This window comes from Ceratotherium simum, chromosome 13 (genome assembly GCF_057802395.1).
Source record: "Ceratotherium simum simum isolate JZ-2026a chromosome 13, ASM5780239v1, whole genome shotgun sequence".
Taxonomy (NCBI): Eukaryota; Metazoa; Chordata; class Mammalia; order Perissodactyla; family Rhinocerotidae; genus Ceratotherium; species Ceratotherium simum.
Window position 1 is genome coordinate 7,357,264 of NC_141912.1, and position 21,897 is coordinate 7,379,160.

Below are 21,897 nucleotides of genomic sequence, written 5' to 3' on the forward strand. Positions count from 1 at the left end.
GAGTGCCCACAAAATTCCCTCGTTAATTTTCACCTCTTACAAAGTAATGACAAGAGGCCAGAAACGGCTGTTCTTTAATGTGAGTACCCAAGAACCAAAGAAACTTCTCCAAACCTGTGGTGCGTTTTCCATTCTCTCTCTCCTTTTTTGTTAATAATTCTTTCTGCAAGTGCCATGCCTAAATATGCATCACCAGATTATCAGGAACTCTTGAAATTCTGCATTAGAGATTCTGAATCTGTGACAATACCTGTGTGATATCTGGCTCCATCACTTCCTCTAAGTGCTCCTTTAACTGAGCTACCTCAAATTTAGGGTAATTTTGCTCCTCACTCCTTGCAACCTGCTGCTGGAGTTTTGCATTTTCATTTTTGACTTCATTGATCTGCTGCTGAAGTTTTGTATTCTTAGCCTTTTCATTTTCAGATATGAATTGCAAATTTTTAACTTGAGCCACCAATTTCTCAAGTCTGGATTTCAGTTTCTGTCTTTCTTCCAGGTTTTTCTTTTCATGTTTCTGAAATTCTTCGTGTAAAGACAGGAACTCTTGTTCTTGGGTCTCTTTTTCCCTTTTCAACAAGTCCAAAGCACACGTAGTGGCCTTTTCCAATTCTCCTTTGAGTAGCTGCAGCCTCTCTACCTCTTCTTCCTTCTTACTTAAGGTTTTGTCCATCTCTATGCACTCACTCAGAGTTTTATTTTTTTGTTGCATTTCAGTCATGTACCTTTCCTGGAGACGAACATAATTGCCCTTGATCTTCTTAAGCTCCAGCTGTAAGGTTTCCTTTTCATTCCTAGATTCCTGAAGATGTTTTTGGGTGTTAGCTAAAATCTCATGCAAATTCTGCAGTGTCTTGTCAGTATCATTCTTCTCTAGCATGACTCTGTATTTGTCTTCAATTAATTCTTCGACTTTCTCCTTTAGCTTATTTATGATGTCAACGAACACTTGCTGTTTGGTAGTCTTCACCTGTAGTTCTTCAACCTTCTTCTCTAAATACATTTTATTACACTGGAGTTCTTGGATCAGAGTTTGCTGCTTTTTGTTAGTATGTTTTAATTTCCGTAAGACTTCATTTAAAGCCATATCCTCTTCCAGAGGTTGCAAGCTTTCCCAGCTCTGCTCTGTGTCAGGCGTCCTGCAGTCCTCCTGGGATGCTCCATCACTCCAAGAAGCGCCTGCAGGAGACCCAGTGGAGACAACAGGACCCTCCGTCCCCTCCACTGCGACTGCCTTTCCATGACTGACTGACATCTCAGGAATATCCCCAGAATTCTGTATTCCTTTTGAAGAAAATGCAATCTGCAAATCATAGTAAATAAAATAAGTGCAAAGGAGTAGAAAGATCATGAGCTTTGAAGTCAGACACAGCTGGCCTTGAATCCTAGATCCCTAGTTTAGTTTCCTCAGCTATGAAATTCATAACAGTGATAATATCTACCTACAATAATAACACCTACTTAACAAAAATACTTAAGTATCAATTGCTAAATGTAAGCACAGCACCTACCAGCACAGCAGAGCACAAACAGTGGTTATAGGGTAGAGATATGTATCACATCTACATTTACAAAAGAAAAGTTAAACTTTGATCCTCTCACCACTTTCTATGAGGCAAACTTTTCTGAATACATATAAGATACTTTCATTGACTTCAAATAAAAACAAATTTATCAATTACCCTACAGTCTGTGAGGCCTCATTTGAATAAATAGTTTTTAAACTTCTCATTAAATCATTACCTCACTATGCTATGACTCCCGTGAAGCTTAGAATGTCAGATAAACATGCCTCATGATTGACTTTCTGCCCACAATACAGGTCTTGGGGGGTTTAAAATAGGACAGTAAGTTGCAGTAAGAAAATGCTAAAATGAATATGATGTAAAAACCTCAGTGGAGGTGGGCTCTATAACTTTCTAGAATTTAGAGCTATGGGACCCCTGTATTCTAATGGTTTTCACTGTTCTGGGATAAAGACAACTATCCTTATTGAGGCCTATAAGGTCCTGGTATCTGACCTTGACATCTGAGCCAGGCTACCTCTCCATACTCGTATACTACCTCCCTCTTGCTTCCTCCAACGCAACAACACAGGCCTTCCTTCAGGTCCTAGTAGGTACCATGCTCCCTGCAGCCACAGGGTTTTTGCACATGCTGTTACTTCTGCATGGAACGTGTTCCCACCCACCGTTACCTAACTAACTTCTACCCATCCTTCGGAGCTCAGCTCAGTTCCCACTGCTTCAGGGAAGCCTTCATCAAACTCCCTGACCAGGATGGTAAGACCTCATCTTACTTTTATTCACAGTACTTATTGTAGTTGCAAGTTTATATGTAATTTTATATTACATTATATACACTTTACATACACTTTATATGTAACTTTTATTCACAGCACTTATAGTCGAAAGTTTACATTTCCTTGCACGATTATTTAATTAATGTCTAGCTCCTCTACTAGGATGTTATTTTCATGAGGACAAAAACCACATCTTTTTGTTTGTTTTTTGTTTTTTAACCATTATATAACTAACACCTAACATAGGGCCTAGCACATAATAGATGCCTGAAAGTATTTATTGACTGACTGAATAAATGACTAAATGGAATGGAAATACGAAGGAACAATCTTGAGAAATCCTAATTAAACAGATTTTTTAAATGTCATTTTCTGGAAATCAACATAGGGAAATAAAGTTCTCTTTTAAATGCTGCTTCCAAGTAAATGAACAAAACATTGCTCATATTTGTAAATGAAACATAATAGCCATGTCTTTTCTCATCAAATTCATGATAAAAAGGTATTATATAGAATAGAAATATATTCTATTTTCTATATTCTATATCTATATTCTATTTTATATTTTATATTTAGTGAATCAAACTGAAAGAAAAGGTTGAGAAGAGGAAAAAGTTCAGAGGTATTAATTAAATTATTCCACAAGAAAAATCTTCTATTTTCTATATTCTATGAATATAGAATAGCTATTCTCAAATTATATCTATTTGCCCACACTAATTCTTTTTTATTTTTTTTATAATTTTTATTTATTTATTTTTTCCCCCAAAGCCCCAGTAGATAGTTGTATGTCATAGCTGCACATCCTTCTAGTTGCTGTATGTGGGACACGGCCTCAGCATGGCCAGAGAAGCAGTGCGTCGGTGCGCGCCTGGGATCCGAACCTGGGCCGCCAGCAGTGGAGCCTGCGCACTTAACCGCTAAGCCACGGGGCCGGACCAACCCACACTAATTCTTGAAGTTTTTATTTTTTTGTTCAGAGAGTCTGTAGAATTTATACAGCTGGCATCTTCAGTGCTCTTAGAATACTACATGCATGCCCAGAATCAATAAGTCAAAAGACAATTTAATGTTTTCACTTTGGTAGAAAAATAAATATTTTAGAAATCCCACATGACAAAAAAACTTAAGATTTTCTTGTCAAATAACTTAATTAATACCTCTGAACTTTTTCCTCTTCTCAACCTTTTCCTTCAATTTGATTCACCAAATATAAAAGCTTATTATTTTTTTATGTGTAACGAAGATCGGCCCTGAGCCAACATCCGCCAATCCTCCTCTTCTTGCTGAGGAAGACTGGCCCCAGGCCAACATCCATGCCCATTCTCCTCCACTTAATATATGGGACGCTGCCACAGCATGGCCCGACAAGCAGTGTGTCAGTGCGTGCCTGGGATCCGAACCTGCGAACCCCAGGCCACCACAGCAGAGTGGGTGCACCCAACCGATTGGGCCACCGGGCCGGGCCCTATAAAAGCTTATTATATTCAAGGCACTGTGTAGATGCTAAGGTGCATAAAAGGATAAGAAAGACAGAGCCCTGATCCTCAAAGAAATTATCATTTGATAGAGCTAATCTCCAAGTATGGACTTGATTTTATTAGAAAAATTTGTTTCTAAATTGATTAAGGTCTTGGAAGGCATTTTCCCCAGAGAAGCAATGTCTTTTGTGCTAATTAGATGATTTAGCACTATTTGGAAAAGTCTCAGTTTATAGACATTAAAAAAAACCACATACACACATCCTTTAATACTCTACAGCCTGTACTGACCATCAAAAAATCTTACCTCCTCTGTTTTATAATTAGCTCTCAGATCAAGCAGGTTAAAGTTATTCTCTTTATAAAACGGTTTTTCAACATCACTGTCTACATTTTCCTGACATGAGAAACTTTGAGGTTGACTAGGGTTGAGGGCAGATTCCGTGGCAGTACTTTTAGCCAGTGACATTTCTGTGAATTCCAGTGTCTCTCCATTGCAGGGGATTAGAGGTGGGCTTCTAGGAGGTTGTCTGACACACTCATGAGCAAGTCGGTCTTTATTTGTGGAAGTGCTAGTTCCCATTGGATTTTCTTCCTTAAATGAATCTTCCTTTATATTGGTGCCTTTTGCATAATTATATACATGACTTTGCAATTCTGGCTTCTCTGTGTAAGGTAAGCCTTCCATCAGATTCTGAAATGTTATCATTTCATTATTAAATGCTTCTGTCTGATGAAATTTGCAAATGGGTTCAAACTGTCTGAAGGAAGAAATGCTGGTGTCAACCGGCTGAGTTAGTACATTCTGTGTGTTCTTTCCAATGTTGACATCTCATTAGAAAGAGAAAGATGGAAATAAGAATTAGCTGACCATAAATTTATGTGTTAACAGTTATATTTACATTTATGAAATAAACTGTTGGAGCCTTTTAAGAATTATATGTATTTCAACATTTTTCATTGAGTGGATTTTAGCATGGTGTTGTGCTAGCAAACAAAACAACTTTTACTTGGGGGAATGTTCTCAAATGACTGCTACAAAAAGCTTGTTATATATTCTGTCCAAATACCATTACAACAAATTCCAAGATATCTTGAAAATTCTTTTGTTGCACTGTAATTTTAAAATGTTTTAATTAGAAAATGTTTCAAAAGAATACAAAAAGCACAGTGAATAGTAGAATAGCAAACACACATAAACTTGTTTAATCTCACGACAATCCCACGAGCCAGGTAATGTTACTATCCCTGTTTTACAGATAAGGAAATTGAGACATAAGAGATGTTAAGTTACCCGCCTAAGGTCACGGAGAGGATAAGCAGTGCAGCTGGGATTCTAGAATACTATTTCTAAATCTATGCTACACTGTTTCCCAAGATGACTCACTACCCAGATTTAAGACATTTTAAAAAATCAGAAATAAGGCAAAATGGAAAATAATAAAGTCTTACAAAATTAATTAATGACCCTTCCCTTCTATCTAAATTCCCTCCTTTCCCCCCTCCCCAGAGATAACTACTATACTGAAACCGGTATGTATTCATTCTTCCCATCCATATTTTTCTACTGTTACTATTCATTTATGGACCCTAAATAATATATTTCAAGTTCCCAGACTTTCTCATTTTGTGATACCTTTAATGTCTTAGTAATTTTTTTACAGGACCCCTAGACCAAAAGAAATACCTAACAGCTCCGTTTATTAAGTAATTAAGCTCAAACAACTTAATAAGATTTGTCCTAACAACTTAGTAGCTGTTAGAAAATACACACGAGCTGAAGGAAAAATATAATATTTTATTTCATTTTTAAACAATCGAACTTACTTGCTACTTGGATGAACTACTGGGCACCACACAATGTCACAAACCTTGGAATCAGATTGGACAACGCCAACCCTCACTTCCTTCCCACATTGATTTTCACACACTACTTGCTTTCTATCACAGCAACCTCCAAAAACCCGGCTTTGCAAATAAGCTGTTACAGAAAGGATTGTAGCATGGTTTTATATTGAAATAGTGAACTATCTCAAGTCAGTAGTTCGTAGGGCCCAGTACCACTCTTTCCTTCAAATTTCAAAATACCCTGCAGGACCCTGGATTAACTGTGGATATATAGTATTGTTTTCTGTGTTTTAAAATTTTATGTAAATAGCATCATACTATATATATATATCCATATAAAACAGTCTTTATTTCACTTAAATTTTGCTTTTCAGACTTAGCCATGTGAATACATGTAGGTTTAGTTCATTCTACTGAAGGATTACACTTTATTCCCTTTTTGTTAGATATTTGTTTCTAATTTTGCTTTTAGAAACAACATTGCAGTGAACATCCTAATACACGTTTCCTTGTACACTAATGCAAGAATTTTTGTCTAGGCTCTGGGCGTATACCTAGAAGTGGCATTGCTGGATTACAGAAAATACATATCTTCAACTTTACCAGATATTGCAAAATTACTCTCCGAAGTGGTTGTACCAATTTATACTTCTACCGGTAGCCTAAGAGCTCCTTTGCTCTACATCCCTCCAACACATGTCAAACTGATGTGTATGACATGGTATTTTGTGGTCTTTTTAATGTACATCCTTTCAGGTACTTAATGGACTTGCAGGTTTCCTTTTCTGTGATCTGCCTATTAGATACACTTATGGACTGAACAGTGTCTCCCCAAAATTCATATGTTGAAGGCTTAACCCGCAGCACCTCAGAATGTGATTGCCTTTGGAGAAAAGGCCTTTAGAGAGGTAACTAAGGTTAAACGATGGTTGTTAAATCATAAGGCAGGAGGCCTAATCTAATATGACTAGTCTCCTTATAGGAAGAAGGGACCCAGGGAGGCACAGAGAAAAGGCCACGTGAGGACACAAAAAGATGGCCATCAGTGAGGTCTCAGGAGAAACCAACTCTGCTGGCACCTTGATCTTGGACTTCCAGCCTCTATAACTGTCAGAAAATAAATTTCTGTTGTTGAAGCCACACAGTCTGTGGTATTTTGTTGTGGTAGCTCTAATAAACTAATATATATACTTTGCCTGTTTTTCTATTGAGTTATACGTGTCTTTTTCTTATTGGAGTTCTTTATTTTGGATAATAATCCTTTGTCAATCATATATATTGCATGTATCTTGTCTCAGTCACTGGCTTGTTTTTTTTACTTTGTTGATTATAATTTGGTCATATGGAAGGTTTTTTTAATTTTAATATAGTCAAATGTGTTTATTATGGCTTGTATTTCTCATGTTACTCACTGAGTCTCACTTTTTTCATCTGTAAAATAGAGATAAAAACAGCCCTTATTTAAAAAGAAAAAAAGCCCTATTTCATAGGATTGTTTGTGCATAAAATGTGATAATGTATCTAAAATGCTTACACAGTAGCTGGCTATTATTATTATTGTTGTTATCACAGGACACAAAAAAATCTTAGTTTGTCTGTTTGCATATTGTCAACAAAAAGATACTCACCACCTAACAAATCATCTAGTGTGCTATAAATTTCTTCAGAAAGTGTAAGTTTGGACTCATTTTCCCTTTTTACATTCTTTATTTCATTCTGTATTCATAATAAAAAAGGCATTAATATTAATACTTCAAACATCATAAACCTCTTCTAAAGGCATATGTACAAGCTATATAATTTTTCTGTTAGTATAGTTTGTTGCATGGATAGAATGAGCTTTCCAGTATCTTTGCCCACTGTATATCTGAGCTCCCTTTTAATAAAACCATGTTAATAGAGTCATGATATTAAATGACAAATAAGTATCTGGCTATTTTAATATTTTGTTTTTTTAGCAATTCAAATCATGTTAGTATAAACATATATATGATAACCTACATACCTCTTACTGATAATTCTTTGATAATTCTTTAATTGTTTGTTAGATCTGGTCTAAACATTAGGGTAGTTGTCATTCTAGTCTTTTAACACTGAAGATAGATAAAACAGTGTTCCAGTAATTAGGTGAAATCTGATTCCACTAAATAGAAATCTATAAAAATTCATGTAGGGCTTATTCTCAAAGTTACCTTAATGCTATCTAAAATGAAAGGGTTATTTAGTAAATTAATAGTATAAATAAGATAGTAAGGAAAATATTTTAAATGTTTGAGGAAAACTACAGTTTAATCACGAATAGTATATCAACTATGTGGACCTAAATGATGCTCTAAAAAAATCTTTCTCTCTCATTAAGGTCAGTTGGTTACAAACCTCTATTCAATAATGCTTTTTTATAGCATTGTTCCACTTATTGAATGCACCTGAAATACAATGAAAACCGAGGTACATTTTATAACAATCTGTTTTTAGATTTGTTAGAATTCAGATCATTCTTCCTAATGACATTTGTGTGTGTGTGTGTGTGTGTGTGTGTGTGTGTGTGTGTGTGTGTGTGGAAGATCAGCCCTGAGCTAACATCCATGCCAATCCTCCTCTTTTTGCTGAGGAAGACTCGCCCTGGGCTAACATCTGTGCCTATCTTCCTCCACTTTATATGGGACGCCACCACAGCATGGCCTGACAAGTGGTGTGTCAGTGCACGCCTGGGATCTGAACCCGGGCCGCCAGCAGCGGAGCATGCGCACTTAACTGCTACGCCACAGGGCTTGCCCCCTCAATGACATTTTAAAAGCATCAAGAATAATCTGCTTGAAAAACAGAACAGCACTATTCACATGTATTGATGTTATATTTACACAAACTTCCTGGGACTCACTACTCATTGAATTTCAGAGATCACTTCTAACTCGAGTCTTCTATGGTACTACTGTTTTTAACTAAAATATGCCTTTTGTTCCTTTGCTCTATACACTTTTCATGAAGAATAAAATGCTCACTTAAATCCAAGAGGGAGGACCTCCGTACATAATTAAGACATTCCTTCTTTCCAATTCACCATGTAGTATCTCGGACCCTGATTAACACTATAATAATACTATGACCAATTTTTCTTTAATGAAAATAGTTTTTTATAATTATAAAAAAAGAATCTTGAACATTTTTAAAAAAGAGAAAGTAGAAAACACTCCAAAGCCCACTACCTAGTGAGAAACAATGTGACTCTTTTTCCATGTCAACAAATACATATATATGTGTGTTATCATATTTAAGGCTTAAATGTCCACTGTACATCTGTACAATAATTTAACTAGGCCCCTACTGCTGAAAATTTAGGTTGTTTCCAGTGTTCAGTTATTATGCATAATTCTGCAAAGATCTCATTTGTATACTTCCTAGAGGTAGAATTAAAAATAAAATATACAGGGGGCCAGCCCAGTGGCGTAGCGGTTGGGTCTGTGTGTTCCACTCTGGTGGCCCAGGGTTCCCCAGTTTGGATCCTGGGTGCGGACCTATACACCGCTCATCAAGCCATGCTGAGGCAGCATCCACATAGAAGAACTAGAATGACCTACAACTAGGATATATAACTATGTACCGGGGCTTTGGGGAGAAAAAAGAAAAAAAGAGGAAGAATGGCAACCGATATTAGCTCAGGGCCAGTCTTCCTCAAAAAAATAAATAAATAAAAATAAAATAAAATATGCAGTTAAACTCTTGATTTCCTATCACTAAACAGCCTTTTAGGAAAGTTATGCCAATTTATGGACTGAACCACATGAAATGGTCAATATTTGCCCATTTCTGAACTACAAAAAGGCAATTTCACATGGCACAGCCTAATACATTCCTATTATTTCCCTACACTCTTGCTAATAATTATCAAACATTAGAACAACATTCATGAAGATCTTGGGATATTACAATTTCTTTTATTTTGTGAGAAAGGACACTAGGAACTTTCCTGAAGGTAGGAAAGAAGTCATTTACATGCAGGGTGCTGTCAATATCATTATGAACGACATTTGAATCCTTTCCGTGCTGACATAGTGGAAGATGCTTTAGACCAAATGTCAGATCCCTTAGGCTCTTGTCCTGCCTCATGTCCTAGCTGCACTCCTAGGACTTCACAAGGAGGCCAGACAGGATCAGTTTTAACACTCTATTTGTAAAATTCTACTTTTCTTTGTACACTAACGGAATTGGGAAAACCAGACCCTGTATTCCCCTCCTTTACGCTTCCACTGGAGATTCTTTTATTGTTTCTCATGTTTTTGAAGAAATTTTCATATGCAAGACAATGTTAAGGTTGAATACATCTGTACCTCCCAGAACTTGTAAGCAATGCACACCTGAGGCAAGTCTGAAGTGGTACTGCTGGTTTCCATATAGAAGGGAGAATTTGAGTGAGTTAAGTCTTGAGAAAGACCGCTGAAATTCATGGCATCCGCTTCTGACATGCTTTCTAATTTTTAGGAGAAGCATCCACTTTAAGATGTACAGGATCTGAAGGTGATGACCAAACTTTTTGACAGTCCTTGTTCCTAACTGTTGAATAATGGAAGGCCTCTTTAAAAAAACATAATTTTAATGTCTATTAGTATATGCAAACAGAAAGCTTTTTTCCCCACCCCTCCTCACATTAAGAAAGCAGCAAAGTTCATTGTCCCAAATTTTAAAATGGTATATGTCAAGTTATTGGAAAAATTAAAAATTTTAGTCTGAGTATACCATATACATTTGTATGGTAGTAAATACTAATTTGGACAAAAACAAGTCAATATGTGTGGCTGCTATCCAATAATTCCTTAAAAATCTTGGGACCCAGAAGATGAAGGGATCTCTCAATTAATCAAAAGATTTACAAAATATTATCAGAGACCTATTAGGTTCCACAAAACAGTGTATTTCTGTTTACTTGATACTTTCTATTCAAACATTTTATTAACAAGTCAAATCCAACATTATAAATCAGTTTTCCCTCACTTTCCTATGCCATACCTATTCTCTCAGACACCTGAGTTTGAACACTTGGAGATATCTTTGGCATCCCTCTACCTCATCATCCATGGGCTACTCAGTTACCAAGTCCTGTCCATTTCTCCTTTAAAATTTTTCTCATAACCCATGCTTTCTTTCCACCCTTTATCTCATCACACTGGTCCACATTCTCGTGACCTCCTAAGGTCTGTCAGGGGATGGGAGTGGAAAGGATGTCCAATCACACTGAATTCAAATTCTGCTGCTTGACTCTCTAGGTCTTTCATAGCCGGAACCCATGTTACCTACCCAGTACTCCCCTGCTCTAGTCAGATCAGGCTCACCTCCCTGCAAATAGATGACGCTCTTTACCACTTCAGCGGTCTGTCCTGGCGAGTGCTTCTCTCTCCTAAAACCTTCCCGTCTACCCATTCATCTATTTAAATTCCTACAATGTCTTCAGTCTAAACATCTATCTCATAATTCAGCACCGATTCATTTTACTGCTTTAGCATTCACCATTGTGTCCAGCATGTTAGTGTTTGCATTTACAGATTATAAATGCTTTGAGAGAAGTCCATTTATGGTTTTTCAGCAACGCTTACAGAAAATAGACTGGTGTTGTTCACAGAGTAAATACTGATAGAATAAATCCTGCATTCCAATGATTTATTTCTATTAAAACTTCTCAATCTACAGCCACTACCCATTTGCCTGGATTATTTTATTTAATTATTGAATTAATAAATAATTTATTAAGGTTTAATTTTTTTCAAACCTACATCATCATTCGGTAAAGTATAAAAAAGCCAGTGAGCCAACCAGGCTAGCTAGGATTGGTGGAAAGCCCAACACCATGCTCTCCTCTGTCTTACAAACATAAACGCTGGCTGGGTTGTAGTGACGGGGATCTCAAAAATCCTTGTTGTGTTTTCCAAGTGCAAAAACACGCAAGGGCCTTATTTCTTAAATGTTAAACCCAGAATATCCAATTACAATTTTACAACTTTGTTCATATGGCACATCCGCCAATTTACTTTTTTTTTAAGTTAGGCTTACTTTTTCCATCATTCATTCTGTCCCTACCAGATTTATGCTCGACTTTTAAAATATTCAAATGTTTGGAGAGATATTCCAGAGACACTCTAAAGTTGTTTTAACATGGGCATTAAAAGAGATGTCACTGGAGTTACTGGCAAAAATTCTAAGGTTTTCTTTAAAAAATTTTTTTCAGTCATATGTCAAACTTTAACTTTTAAAAGCACTTATCTTATTGTCACCTCAAAACAAGGCACCAAACTCTCACAAAATAAAAGAGATTGTAATGTCCCACGATCTTCACGTCTTTTTAACTTTTTAAGTCGCAAAAGTGTGCTCACTTCCAGGGTCCATCGAGTTTCTTGGAGCCACAGCAAGGATTCACGCTTCCTCCCTCCGCACTGAGTTTTGCAGGAGGAAGAACGCTTCTCAGACTTTTCCACGGAGGACTTTCAAAAGCTGTCAGCTGGGAGGCGGGCGCGCCAGAACGTCCCTGTGTGACGTCCGCCCGCCCCGCGCGGGCTCGGCTTGGGGGCTTCGAAGCCTCTGTTCCCAGCGTTGGGAAGTTACGTGGGTGTGAGCCCTCAGGCCCAACAGCCTGTGGGCCAGATGTCGCGTCCTTCTGCGGGAGGAAACACAAAGCGAGGTGCAGAGACCAAAAGCTCCGGGCACAATGCCCAGCACAGGTTCAGCGCCGGACGCGACTCAACACGGCCACCTGACACCCCCATGCGCCCCTTCAGCGCACCGTCGGCGCCAGCGGCGGGCGCTCCGCCCGGCGCAGGGGCGGGACTTCCGGTCGAGCGGGACTTCCGGTCGGGAAGGCCGGGAGGCTGGGGCTGTTGCTCTGGGTCCGTCGTAGCACGTGGCGCGCGGATTTGGCGTGGGGGCTTCTGAGCGGCTTGCGAGGCGGAAACCCACGGAGAGGCGGTTGGGTCGGCCGCGGATATAACCGTCTCTGTGCGGTTCCTGTCCCAGCGCCGGGTGGGCGGCCTCCGCGGGCGCCGAGCCTCTGCGCGCGTCCGTCATGGACTACCGGCGGCTGCTGATGAGTCGGGTGGTCCCTGGGCAGTTCGACGACGCGGACTCTTCGGACAGGTAGGCGGCCGTGGAGTACAGCGGCTCTCCCGATTCCGCTCTCCCCGCCGCCCCGTTGGGGAGTTGACGCTTGTTCGTGGTGTGGAGGGACACTGTAGTTTATCGCTCGGGGGCGCGCCCCACGGCTTCTCAGTCTTTTTCCATCCCAGCCGGGACTCGCCCCGGGTTATGGCAGAGGTAATGAGAGCCTCTGGTCAGGGGAGTCCGGGGTTCCCAGACGATTACCGTCGCTGAGGGACAGAGTTACGGATAGCGACTGGGAAACAGGTTTTTGCGCTTTATGTTAGGCATTCAAGAAATACTTATTGAGCACCTCCTGTGTGCCGGAATCTGTCCTCGGCGCTGGAGAAAGTGGTGAACAAGACAGACTAAGTCCCTGCTGTCATTGAACTTTACCCTCGCTACTTGGGAGGGGGGGCAGACAAGTACATAGAAATTAAAAAAAGATGACATATACTATGCAAGTAATTAAAGGCGGTTGATATACTACGTGTGTATGGTCAGAGAAGGGTTAAGTCCAGATCTAAATGACAGGAAGGAGCTAATCTCAGGAATAGTAGAGGGAACAGCATTTCAGGCGGAGAGAACAGCAAGCGCAGAGGCCCAACGGTGGAATCCCTCTTGGCTGGCTGTGAAAGAAAGATCTAGAGGCCAATGTGCCTACAGCCCAGTGGAGGTAGTTGAGAAACTTGGTAGGTAATGGTATAGAAGTGAGAAGGGGCCATATCATGTGTAGCCTCACAAGTGATGGTAAGGAGTTGAGATGTTATTCTAGGTCTTGCAGAAAGCCATAGGGGGATTTTAGCAGGGGAATTACATCATCTGATTTATGGTTTAAAGGAATCGTTCTGCTGTGGAGAGGATGGTTTTGGAGGGCAAGAGTGGAAGCAGAGACCAGTTCAAAAGTAATAAAGTCATCCAGTTCAAAGATTATGGTAGCTAGAGACAGAGTTGTAGGGATATGTTTTGGAGGTAGAAGTGAGAGGGTTTGGCAGTAGATTGGATGTGAATGTGAGGCAGAAAGAATTAAGGATAACTCCTACTTAAAAGCAAAATGAAACAGTTATTTTAGAATTCCAAGAAAGCAGTTTTTACTTAATGTTTACAGTAAAGATCTGTTACATATGGATTTTATCTGTCAACTGGAGATTTTTTCAATAAATATATCTTGATCCCTTTCTGTGTGTCAGATCTAGTGTTAGTTGGTAGGGGTACATTGGTAAACGCCACCCTGATTGACACAGAACTTGCACTCTAGCAAGGGAAACTTATTAAATAGTTAGACAAATTATTTGTATTAGAATTGGGTAAATAATACAAAGGAGAAATGGGTGACGAATAGGAAAGATCTCTCTGAGTGAGTTGATAGTAAGCTACTGCTGGAAGGAGTAGAAATGAGAGGGAGTAGAAGGGCATTCCAGGTTTATATTTACAGAGGGGCCTACAGAAGCCCCTAGGAGAGAAGTTAAGAGGAAAGAAGCAGCACAGCCAGCATGGCTGGTGAATAGTTAACAACAATGCGTATGCTCTGGTTTACTATCCATCACTGGATATGCTGATGATAAACCAACGATTTTGCCCCTCCTCCCCCAGTCCAGGGGACTTTTGCCGATCTCTGGAGACATTTTTGTTTGTCTCTACTAGGGGTGGTGGTGCACAAGTGGTATCTGGTAGGTAGGGCCAGAGATGCTGATAAACATCTTAGGATGCACAAGACAACCGCCTACAACAAAGGATTGTCTGGCTGAGGTTGAGAAGCCCTGGTACAAATGAAGGGGTAACTTTAACATGCCCCTCTAGGTTTTTGGCAATTTATTGATTATGTTTATGAAATCCTAGTAAATTGCAGGTGTTTAATGATTACTTTTTCTCTTCCTACCCATATTCATGGAGATTTTTAGCCCTCTAGACTATGGCTAATTAATAAGTCAGGATTGATATCTGAATTTGCTTAAACTCGTGTCTGACTGTTTTTAAGCCAGTAGTGCATATTATCACTTGTTTTATGTATGGTTTTTATCCTTATTCTCTATATGAGAGATCGAAACTGGTAGTATCACTATTGAATTTGGCCTGAAAATGTGTTTTGTTTGGTAGGCAAAGTGTTTTATAAAAATTGGATATGCCAGTTAAGTGGGAGATTTTACACAAAAATCCACATTTCTGGCTTTTCTTGAAAAGCTAAGAAGATCTGGTAACACTAGGTCTGAATTCTCACATGGCAAAAAAATACCCTATAAGTTGTGCTGCCTGTTCTCTGGATTTGACAATCCCCACTTCTCCTATTGTCTTATATGCAGCCTACGTCACTTATCTGTGGCGCAAGTATTCACTGTTCCTTCCCTTCATGCACAAGAGTGATTCTTTGTGTAAGACAAATCTTGATATAGTTTCTTTTGTTGCAAGGTGGTATTTGAGTTCAAGGTAAGGCTGCTTTAGACTTATTCCCAAGTTTTGGTCAGAAAGCTTTTTTTCCCTCTTAAACCAGTTCAATGAAGTTTCCCTTGCCTCAATTCATTCTGCAGAGAAGATAACTATATAAATTGTAACTTCAGTGGGGCAGAAGCAGATCCAACACCTGATGTACTTTAGTGTAGGACCTGGAGAATAAGCGAACAACTCCAGCAGAACTCTGAAAAACTGGAGAACTTGGTATTAAGAAGATTGAGCTTATTGGGAGATTGGTTGTAAGGGAACCTTTTAGTTTTGTTGGTGTAGGTTTACTCTGTTATATCATAAATAAATACGTAAGTTTGTCCAATTGGAGCATGTCTAAACGTGCTGAAACATTGTTATTTCTAGTGAAAACATTGACTTGAAGACAATCAAAGAAGAAGATGACTTTGTATTTGAAGACCTGCAAAGTAATGTGAATGAGAAGATGGGTGAAGGTGAGATAGAAGATGAGGAGGAGGAAGAGGATTATGATGATGACGATGATTGGGACTGGGATGATGGTGTTGGAAAACTTACCAAAGGTTATACCTTGAATGGAGGTAGTAACCCACAGGTATTTTAAAAATGATTCTATACATCTTTGTGTTGTTTGCTTATGTCTTCTTTTTTAAAAGGACTTTTTGTGGTTCTGGAACTGAGTAACTGAAAGATTTTCCTCAGGTGATATTTTCCTGTAGTTCTAGCCTTTATTGATTTTCATTCTTTGACCTTTCCATATTTCGAATAACTTCCGGATGTGGATTCTTTCCGTAATCAATAAATTTAAAAAGTTATTTAAATTGTCGTAAGATTATGAGCTTTAAAATCTGCATGGGAAAGGAGATGAATAGACAGTTTACTACTGATGGTTAAGAAACGGAGAAAAAGTTCAGCTCGTTAGTGATTAAAGAAATGCAGATTAGATTATGTAGAGATGCCATTTTTTCCACCCACGAAACTGACATGTCACAAAATGTATAGTTGATGGTCAAGTAAGTAGGTACAGTTATTTGGAGGATACACTGGTAAGTGATAAAAGCTTTAAAAACTTATAAAATAAACGCTTTGACTCAGCAATTCTTCTGTGAATGTGCCAGGACTTAAGTTACAAGGATGATCCTCCGCTATTGTTTATAGTAGGAACATTGGAAACAACCTTGATTACATTTACTATGGGGCTGATTTCACGTAATGGGATATTATGCAGCCATGAAATGTTGCAAAGGAAGACTGTATTAGTGATGTGGAGATGTGTTCATATCTACCATCATCTACCATGTTCAAAACACAGGTTAGCAGACTATGTAGAGCTGCTTCTCACACTGAAAGTGTGTCAGGAGTTTGCATAGCCGTAAGATTAACATGGTACATGTTCCTGGATAAAGGTTCCTGAAAGTATGGAGCGGAAGAAACTAACAATATTCCTTTGAATATTAAGACAGCTATAACGTGGACTAAATGCATGCATTTTTAAAATAACCAAATGAATTTCACGCTTGTGATCTTGTTTTGGTAACTCCATTGATTTATTGGTGAAACTTGGAGCAATTTCAACATAGGATGTAATCCCTTTTGGTAAAGCTAGGAAAAAAAAGAAAGTTGATGTGCTTAAATGTTAACTTATTATCTTTGGGTGCTGGGATTAAAGTTTTACCTGAACATATATTATTTTAATTAAACATTATTTTAAAATTTATATTTAATAGGAAATTTAAAAAGTTCTGTGCATACAAGAAACAGCTCAGCCTTAAAGTTCCATGCTGAGATAACAGGATTGATTCAGTGGTTGTTCCAGGCCCTTTTATCTCTGCTGTGTTCTCTCATTTGTGGGTTCTGGATATCATCTCCTCTTTCTCCTCTTTATTTATTTCTTTTCTGTTATGTAAGTTTGTACATAGCAGTCTAAGTGCTAAGCCTCGTACTTAATCTTCCCTTTCTTGAGATACTAGGCCCAAAATGAAATTCTTAGGATCAGTTTAATGTTGGTCTTAGCTCTTTATTATACATTTTGGGGGTGAAAGAACATTCTTAAGTTTTAAATCTATAAACCTGTCAAATTAAAACAACACATTTAATTTTAATTTGTTATATGTAATAATGAGGAATACATTGTAGAGTGGTTAAACAAAAAACCCAGATTATGCAGACTCTTTGTTTTAGCCAGTAACTTTAACTTTCTATTTCAAATGCCTTTTTAAAAAATTTCTTGAACAAATTTGATTGATTCTTAGGGTACTCCTCTCAGTATTGACGCTTTAATAGTTAACTGTGAACTAAGGAAAAAAACACGTGATGGTGAACTTAGGTTTGTATTTATAACTAGTGCCTTAGACTCTGTAACTCATTTCTTCTAGGCAAATCGACAGACTTACAACTGCAGTTCGGCCAAAATGTCTACTCCAGCAGACAAGGTCTTACGGAAATTTGAGAATAAAATTAATCTAGGTGAGTTTATAAAATACATTTCCTCGCTGGGCTATGAGGACATTCTTCAAAAACCATGAAATGTTATATAAAATTTTATTAGATCAAGAAATGAATATATTCAGTGTTATAGACTGAATAATTGTGCTTAGAGAAAATAAAAACTTCGTAATTTACAAACGGCTTCAAAGAAAGACTAGCTTATACTTTTTTACTTCTGTTTTTTTCTGTTTTATGAACCTATAATTTGAAATGAAACTGAAATTTTTAGAATTAAACTTGAAATTCAGGCAGTTATATTATCTATATTAGTTGTATAAAATAATAAAAGTGTCTGAAATGCAATATATGCAGATATAGTTATTTTGGGGGGATTTCTGGATCTAGATTTCTGTGGCTCAAAAATTACAGCTGTATGGGGCTGGCCCGGTGGCGTGGTGGTTAAGTGAGCACGCTCCGCTTTGGCAGCCTGTGGTCTGGACCAACACACTATTTGTCAAGCCATGCTGTGGCAGTGTCCCATACAAAGTAGAGGAAGATGGGCACGGATGTTAGCCCAGGGCCAATCTTCCTCAGCAAAAAGAGGAGGCTTGGCATCAGATGTTAGCCCAGGACTGCTCTTCCTCACACACACACAAAAAAAATAACAGCTGTAGTGATGAAAGTGATAACACTCGTTATTAAGGAAACACAATTTAGTGCTTACCTTTAAAAACATTAAAAATTAAAAAAAAATTAAAATTTTTTTCATTACTAAAATATATTCTATGTACAATGAAATATTTAGAAAATAAAGAAAGAAGAGGAAAAGTATCCTATTCAGAAAGACTGTTAATATCTTTTTGTCTTACATGTTGTTTACATTGTGGATTTTTTTGTTTTTAGATAAGCTAAATGTTACTGATTCTGTCATAAATAAAGTCACTGAAAAGTCTAGACAAAAGGAAGCAGATATGTAAGTAATATCTTAACTATAAAACATGACTGATAAGGAATAAGTCTAATCAAATTAAGTAGCATCTTGGTCATAATTATTTTGCAAAGGATGTTCCTTTGTATCCTTAAACCAATTCTTTTTTTTTTTTTTTTTTTTTAGCTTAAATGAGGGTATCCTATGCCTTTGTAAGATGAAAATATTAAATAAATCTTTTTAAGAAATATATGGTAAAACTAGAATCTTGTGAAATTCACAAATGTGCTCATATGAGGGTAACTATTTGTAGATTTCAGCTTAAACTAAAATGTTAGAATATAAAAATACTTCCTTTTTAGAATTTATTAAGAATTGTTCTCTTCCGTGAAATCTTTTTAAAAATTCAAGGAAAGATTTAAAACTAAATAATGATATAACTGAGAGCTGTTTCCATTTACACTTTTGTTCTGAAAACTAATTGTTTCAGATCTGGTTATCTTCTCCTAAATGCTAATAACTCTAAGGCATTAACAATATATTATAGAAAATAACACTAGATCACACAACTAGAAGTGTTAGAACTGAACTTAAAAACCAGTTTTCTTCTGGGTTATTGCTGTGCCCAAGAAATACTAGCTTTTTGAGAATTGTCTTAGTTGTTATTTCATTGAAGTGTCTGTTTGAATCTCTGTGTTTGAATCTTTATTAGTTTAGGTTAGTGTGCTAATTGAGTCACTTAGTGTGTGAGCTGAAGCTAATCAGTGTCTGCATTTTAACACAGAACTCAGTAACTCTCTTGAAATGATAAAAACTTGCATCTTTGTAGAAAAGGACTCTAAAGAGAAAGCCGTGGAAATGACTGCTATACAAATAGAGTCATTAAAAATTTAAGGACGGTATTAACAGACTCCAGCCTAGTTCACTTTACCCCAGCTGCTCGTATTATTTAATGCTTCTGAAATATGGATAGACTTTTTTCCTTACTGCAGATCTGCTCCTTTTGCCCTAGGGAACTGAAGTGCTTATTAAGGGGAAATGAAGGAAGTTTCACTCAGTGATGAAACTATGAAGAGATCAGGAAATCTGTTGTTAAAGAAACTGCCTACCTAGGAATTTCACGGACTGATGTACATTTAGAAACTTTCTATTTTGGCTTCTCTGACTGAATTTGAAATACGTGACCTATCGGTTTTTGGTTTTGGTTAGGTATCGCATCAAAGATAAGGCGGACAGAGCAACTGTGGAACAGGTACAGTTTAAATGTGTGGCAAGCTCTTGTTTGAAGTTAGCATTTCTTTTCTCTTTGAATTGTGGTTTGCTTTCATCCTTCTTGCTTAATGCTAATGTTACCTAACAATTACTCTCGTATAGAGTTACTCCTTATAGTTTTAGAGATCTACATTTTGCTTAGTAATAGGACAAGTAATAGATAAATTAGAGTTATGCCCCCTCCATAGTCCTGTGAAGTCACCATGCAAAACGTTCATCTCCTCTGAGGAAGCAGAGTCGACTGTAAGACCAGGAATCTTTTCTCTTAAACAAGGTCTGCAGGAATTTTGTGAGCTTTCCCAGAAGATAGATCAGGTGTCTGCCACGGAGTGGGGGGTGTGTGTGAGAGACAGAGACAGAGAGAGACGGGTAATGCCTTCAAATTTTCAATTAGAAATCTCTTGGGCCGGCTCCGTGGCTTAGCGGTTAAGTGCACGCGCTCTGATGCTGGCGGCGCCCCGAGGCACCACTTCTCCGTCCAATGCGAGGCCGAGTCCCACGTACAGCAACTAGAAGGATGTGAACCTATGACATACAACTATCTACTGGGGCTTTGGGGGGAAAAAAATGAATAAATAAAATCTTTAAAAAAAGAAATCTCTTAATTGTTTAGAAATTATGCTTGTTTTATTCTTTCTATTCAAGAATGGGGGAAAATCAGCCCCTAATGTTCCGACGTGCAGAATTGTGATTGGATGTTAACACTGGCACAGATTTTTGATGTGAGGAAAGTGATAAGAAGGATCAGAACATTGCTACTGCTGTATATATACCCTTCTCCTCACCCCTACACATGTACACAAACACATTTTGGCATAGTAGCCCCTTTGACCTACAGATCCTTGGTTTAGGACATAAGCACCCCTTCTATTGTCCACCTCAATCCACAAGGGAGTAACACCCAACTTGAGCTCCAGAGCCATGTGCACAGCTGAAGAATTCCACCTTTAGGCAGGAGCAGGGTCTGGGATCTCTGTCTGCATTGTCCTCTAATTTATTTATTTAGTGTGATTTCTTTTTGTGATTGAAAACAAAGTGTGGTCCAGCTGAGAGAGAGGAAGCAGTTTTAATTTTCAAAGACCCTAAAATAACTTAGGGAGGAAATCCTTTCTTTTTCTCTTTCAGAATTAATTTTGCTAAGAGTATATATCCTGAGTCTTAAGCTGTCTTTTTAAAATACATATTTGTCTGTAGGTTTATTTGCTTATTGTATTTCTCTTTCCCTATTTTATTTTTAAGCCATTTTTGTATGTTGCTCCTTCCTGCCCCCCCTGACGTGTCTTCCTACTAGCTTTGCAGAAGCGCAGGTCTCTCCCTGGGTTCCTGTACTCTTCCCCTCTGTTGACCTGTGCAGTGGAGAAGGAGTGGGCAGTTATTGCCTATTCACTCACTTTCCTTTCAGTCTTCTCTGGTTGCAGTGGTTGTAGGTTGGCTTTTAGTCTTTTAGTCTTCCAAGGTTGTTTTGTTTCTGTTAACCTTAGGTTTTTGGTGTGACTGCAGTCACCTCATTGAAGACCCTAAAGTATAGTTAGATTTGGCCACTTTACACTGTCTCACTGCATGGAGCTGGAGGACCCACTGCAAGTGTCCCTTGAAATTGCATGTAAATATGTGGCTGGCTCCGTCTCAGCCGTGGACAGGAGCAGGCTTTAAGTTCGTTGCCTTCTGTTGGTTAAAGAGGACTTTGGGGCTCTTCTTACTCAAGACCGACTGCTCTCACTTTGAAGGAGACCTTTCCCTGGTGGACTCATCTATACCAGGGGTCTACAAACTCTTTCTTTAAAGGGGTAAATAATAAATTCTTTAGGCGTTCCTTAGGCATCACAATTATTGTTTTTTTTAAAAAAAAAACAATGCTTTAAAAGTGTAAAAACCGTTCTTAGCCTGCAGGCTGTAGAAAAACAGGCTTTGGCCTGGATTTGATTCATGAGCCGTAGGGTGCTGACCCCTGGTTTAAAGTTGCTTTTCTAATACACTGGCCACTGGGCACTTGAAATGTGGCTAGTTTCAATTGAGATGTGCTATAAATGTAAATACCCACTTGATTTTAAGACTTAATGTAAAAAACAATGTTAAATATTTCAATAATAATTTTTTATATCGCT

At 38.1% G+C, this 21,897-nt stretch overlaps 2 protein-coding genes across 3 annotated transcripts in view; one reads left to right on the plus strand and one right to left on the minus strand.

The window, feature by feature from the left end:
• CAGE1 (cancer antigen 1) overlaps positions 1-7,341 on the minus strand; it is a 41,001-nt gene extending 33,660 nt beyond the window's left edge. The window contains exons 1-3 of the mRNA XM_087437894.1: positions 7,260-7,341; positions 4,091-4,614; positions 251-1,303 (exon numbers count right to left, since the gene is read on the minus strand). Coding sequence (XP_087294020.1) covers positions 251-1,303; positions 4,091-4,492 — 1,455 coding nt within the window. The 5' untranslated portion in view covers positions 4,493-4,614; positions 7,260-7,341. The remainder of the gene's footprint in view (positions 1-250; positions 1,304-4,090; positions 4,615-7,259) is intronic.
• Positions 7,342-12,476: 5,135 nt separating this feature from the next.
• RIOK1 (RIO kinase 1) overlaps positions 12,477-21,897 on the plus strand; it is a 31,325-nt gene continuing 21,904 nt past the window's right edge. Inside the window, exons 1-5 of one of the 2 annotated variants that reach the window (XM_004432140.3) lie at positions 12,477-12,750; positions 15,553-15,760; positions 17,541-17,631; positions 18,496-18,565; positions 19,730-19,772. In XM_004432140.3, the coding sequence (XP_004432197.1) occupies positions 12,680-12,750; positions 15,553-15,760; positions 17,541-17,631; positions 18,496-18,565; positions 19,730-19,772 (483 nt within the window). In that variant the 5' untranslated portion in view covers positions 12,477-12,679. The remainder of the gene's footprint in view (positions 12,751-15,552; positions 15,761-17,540; positions 17,632-18,495; positions 18,566-19,729; positions 19,773-21,897) is intronic. The other variant, XM_087437955.1, reaches the window with a different exon arrangement.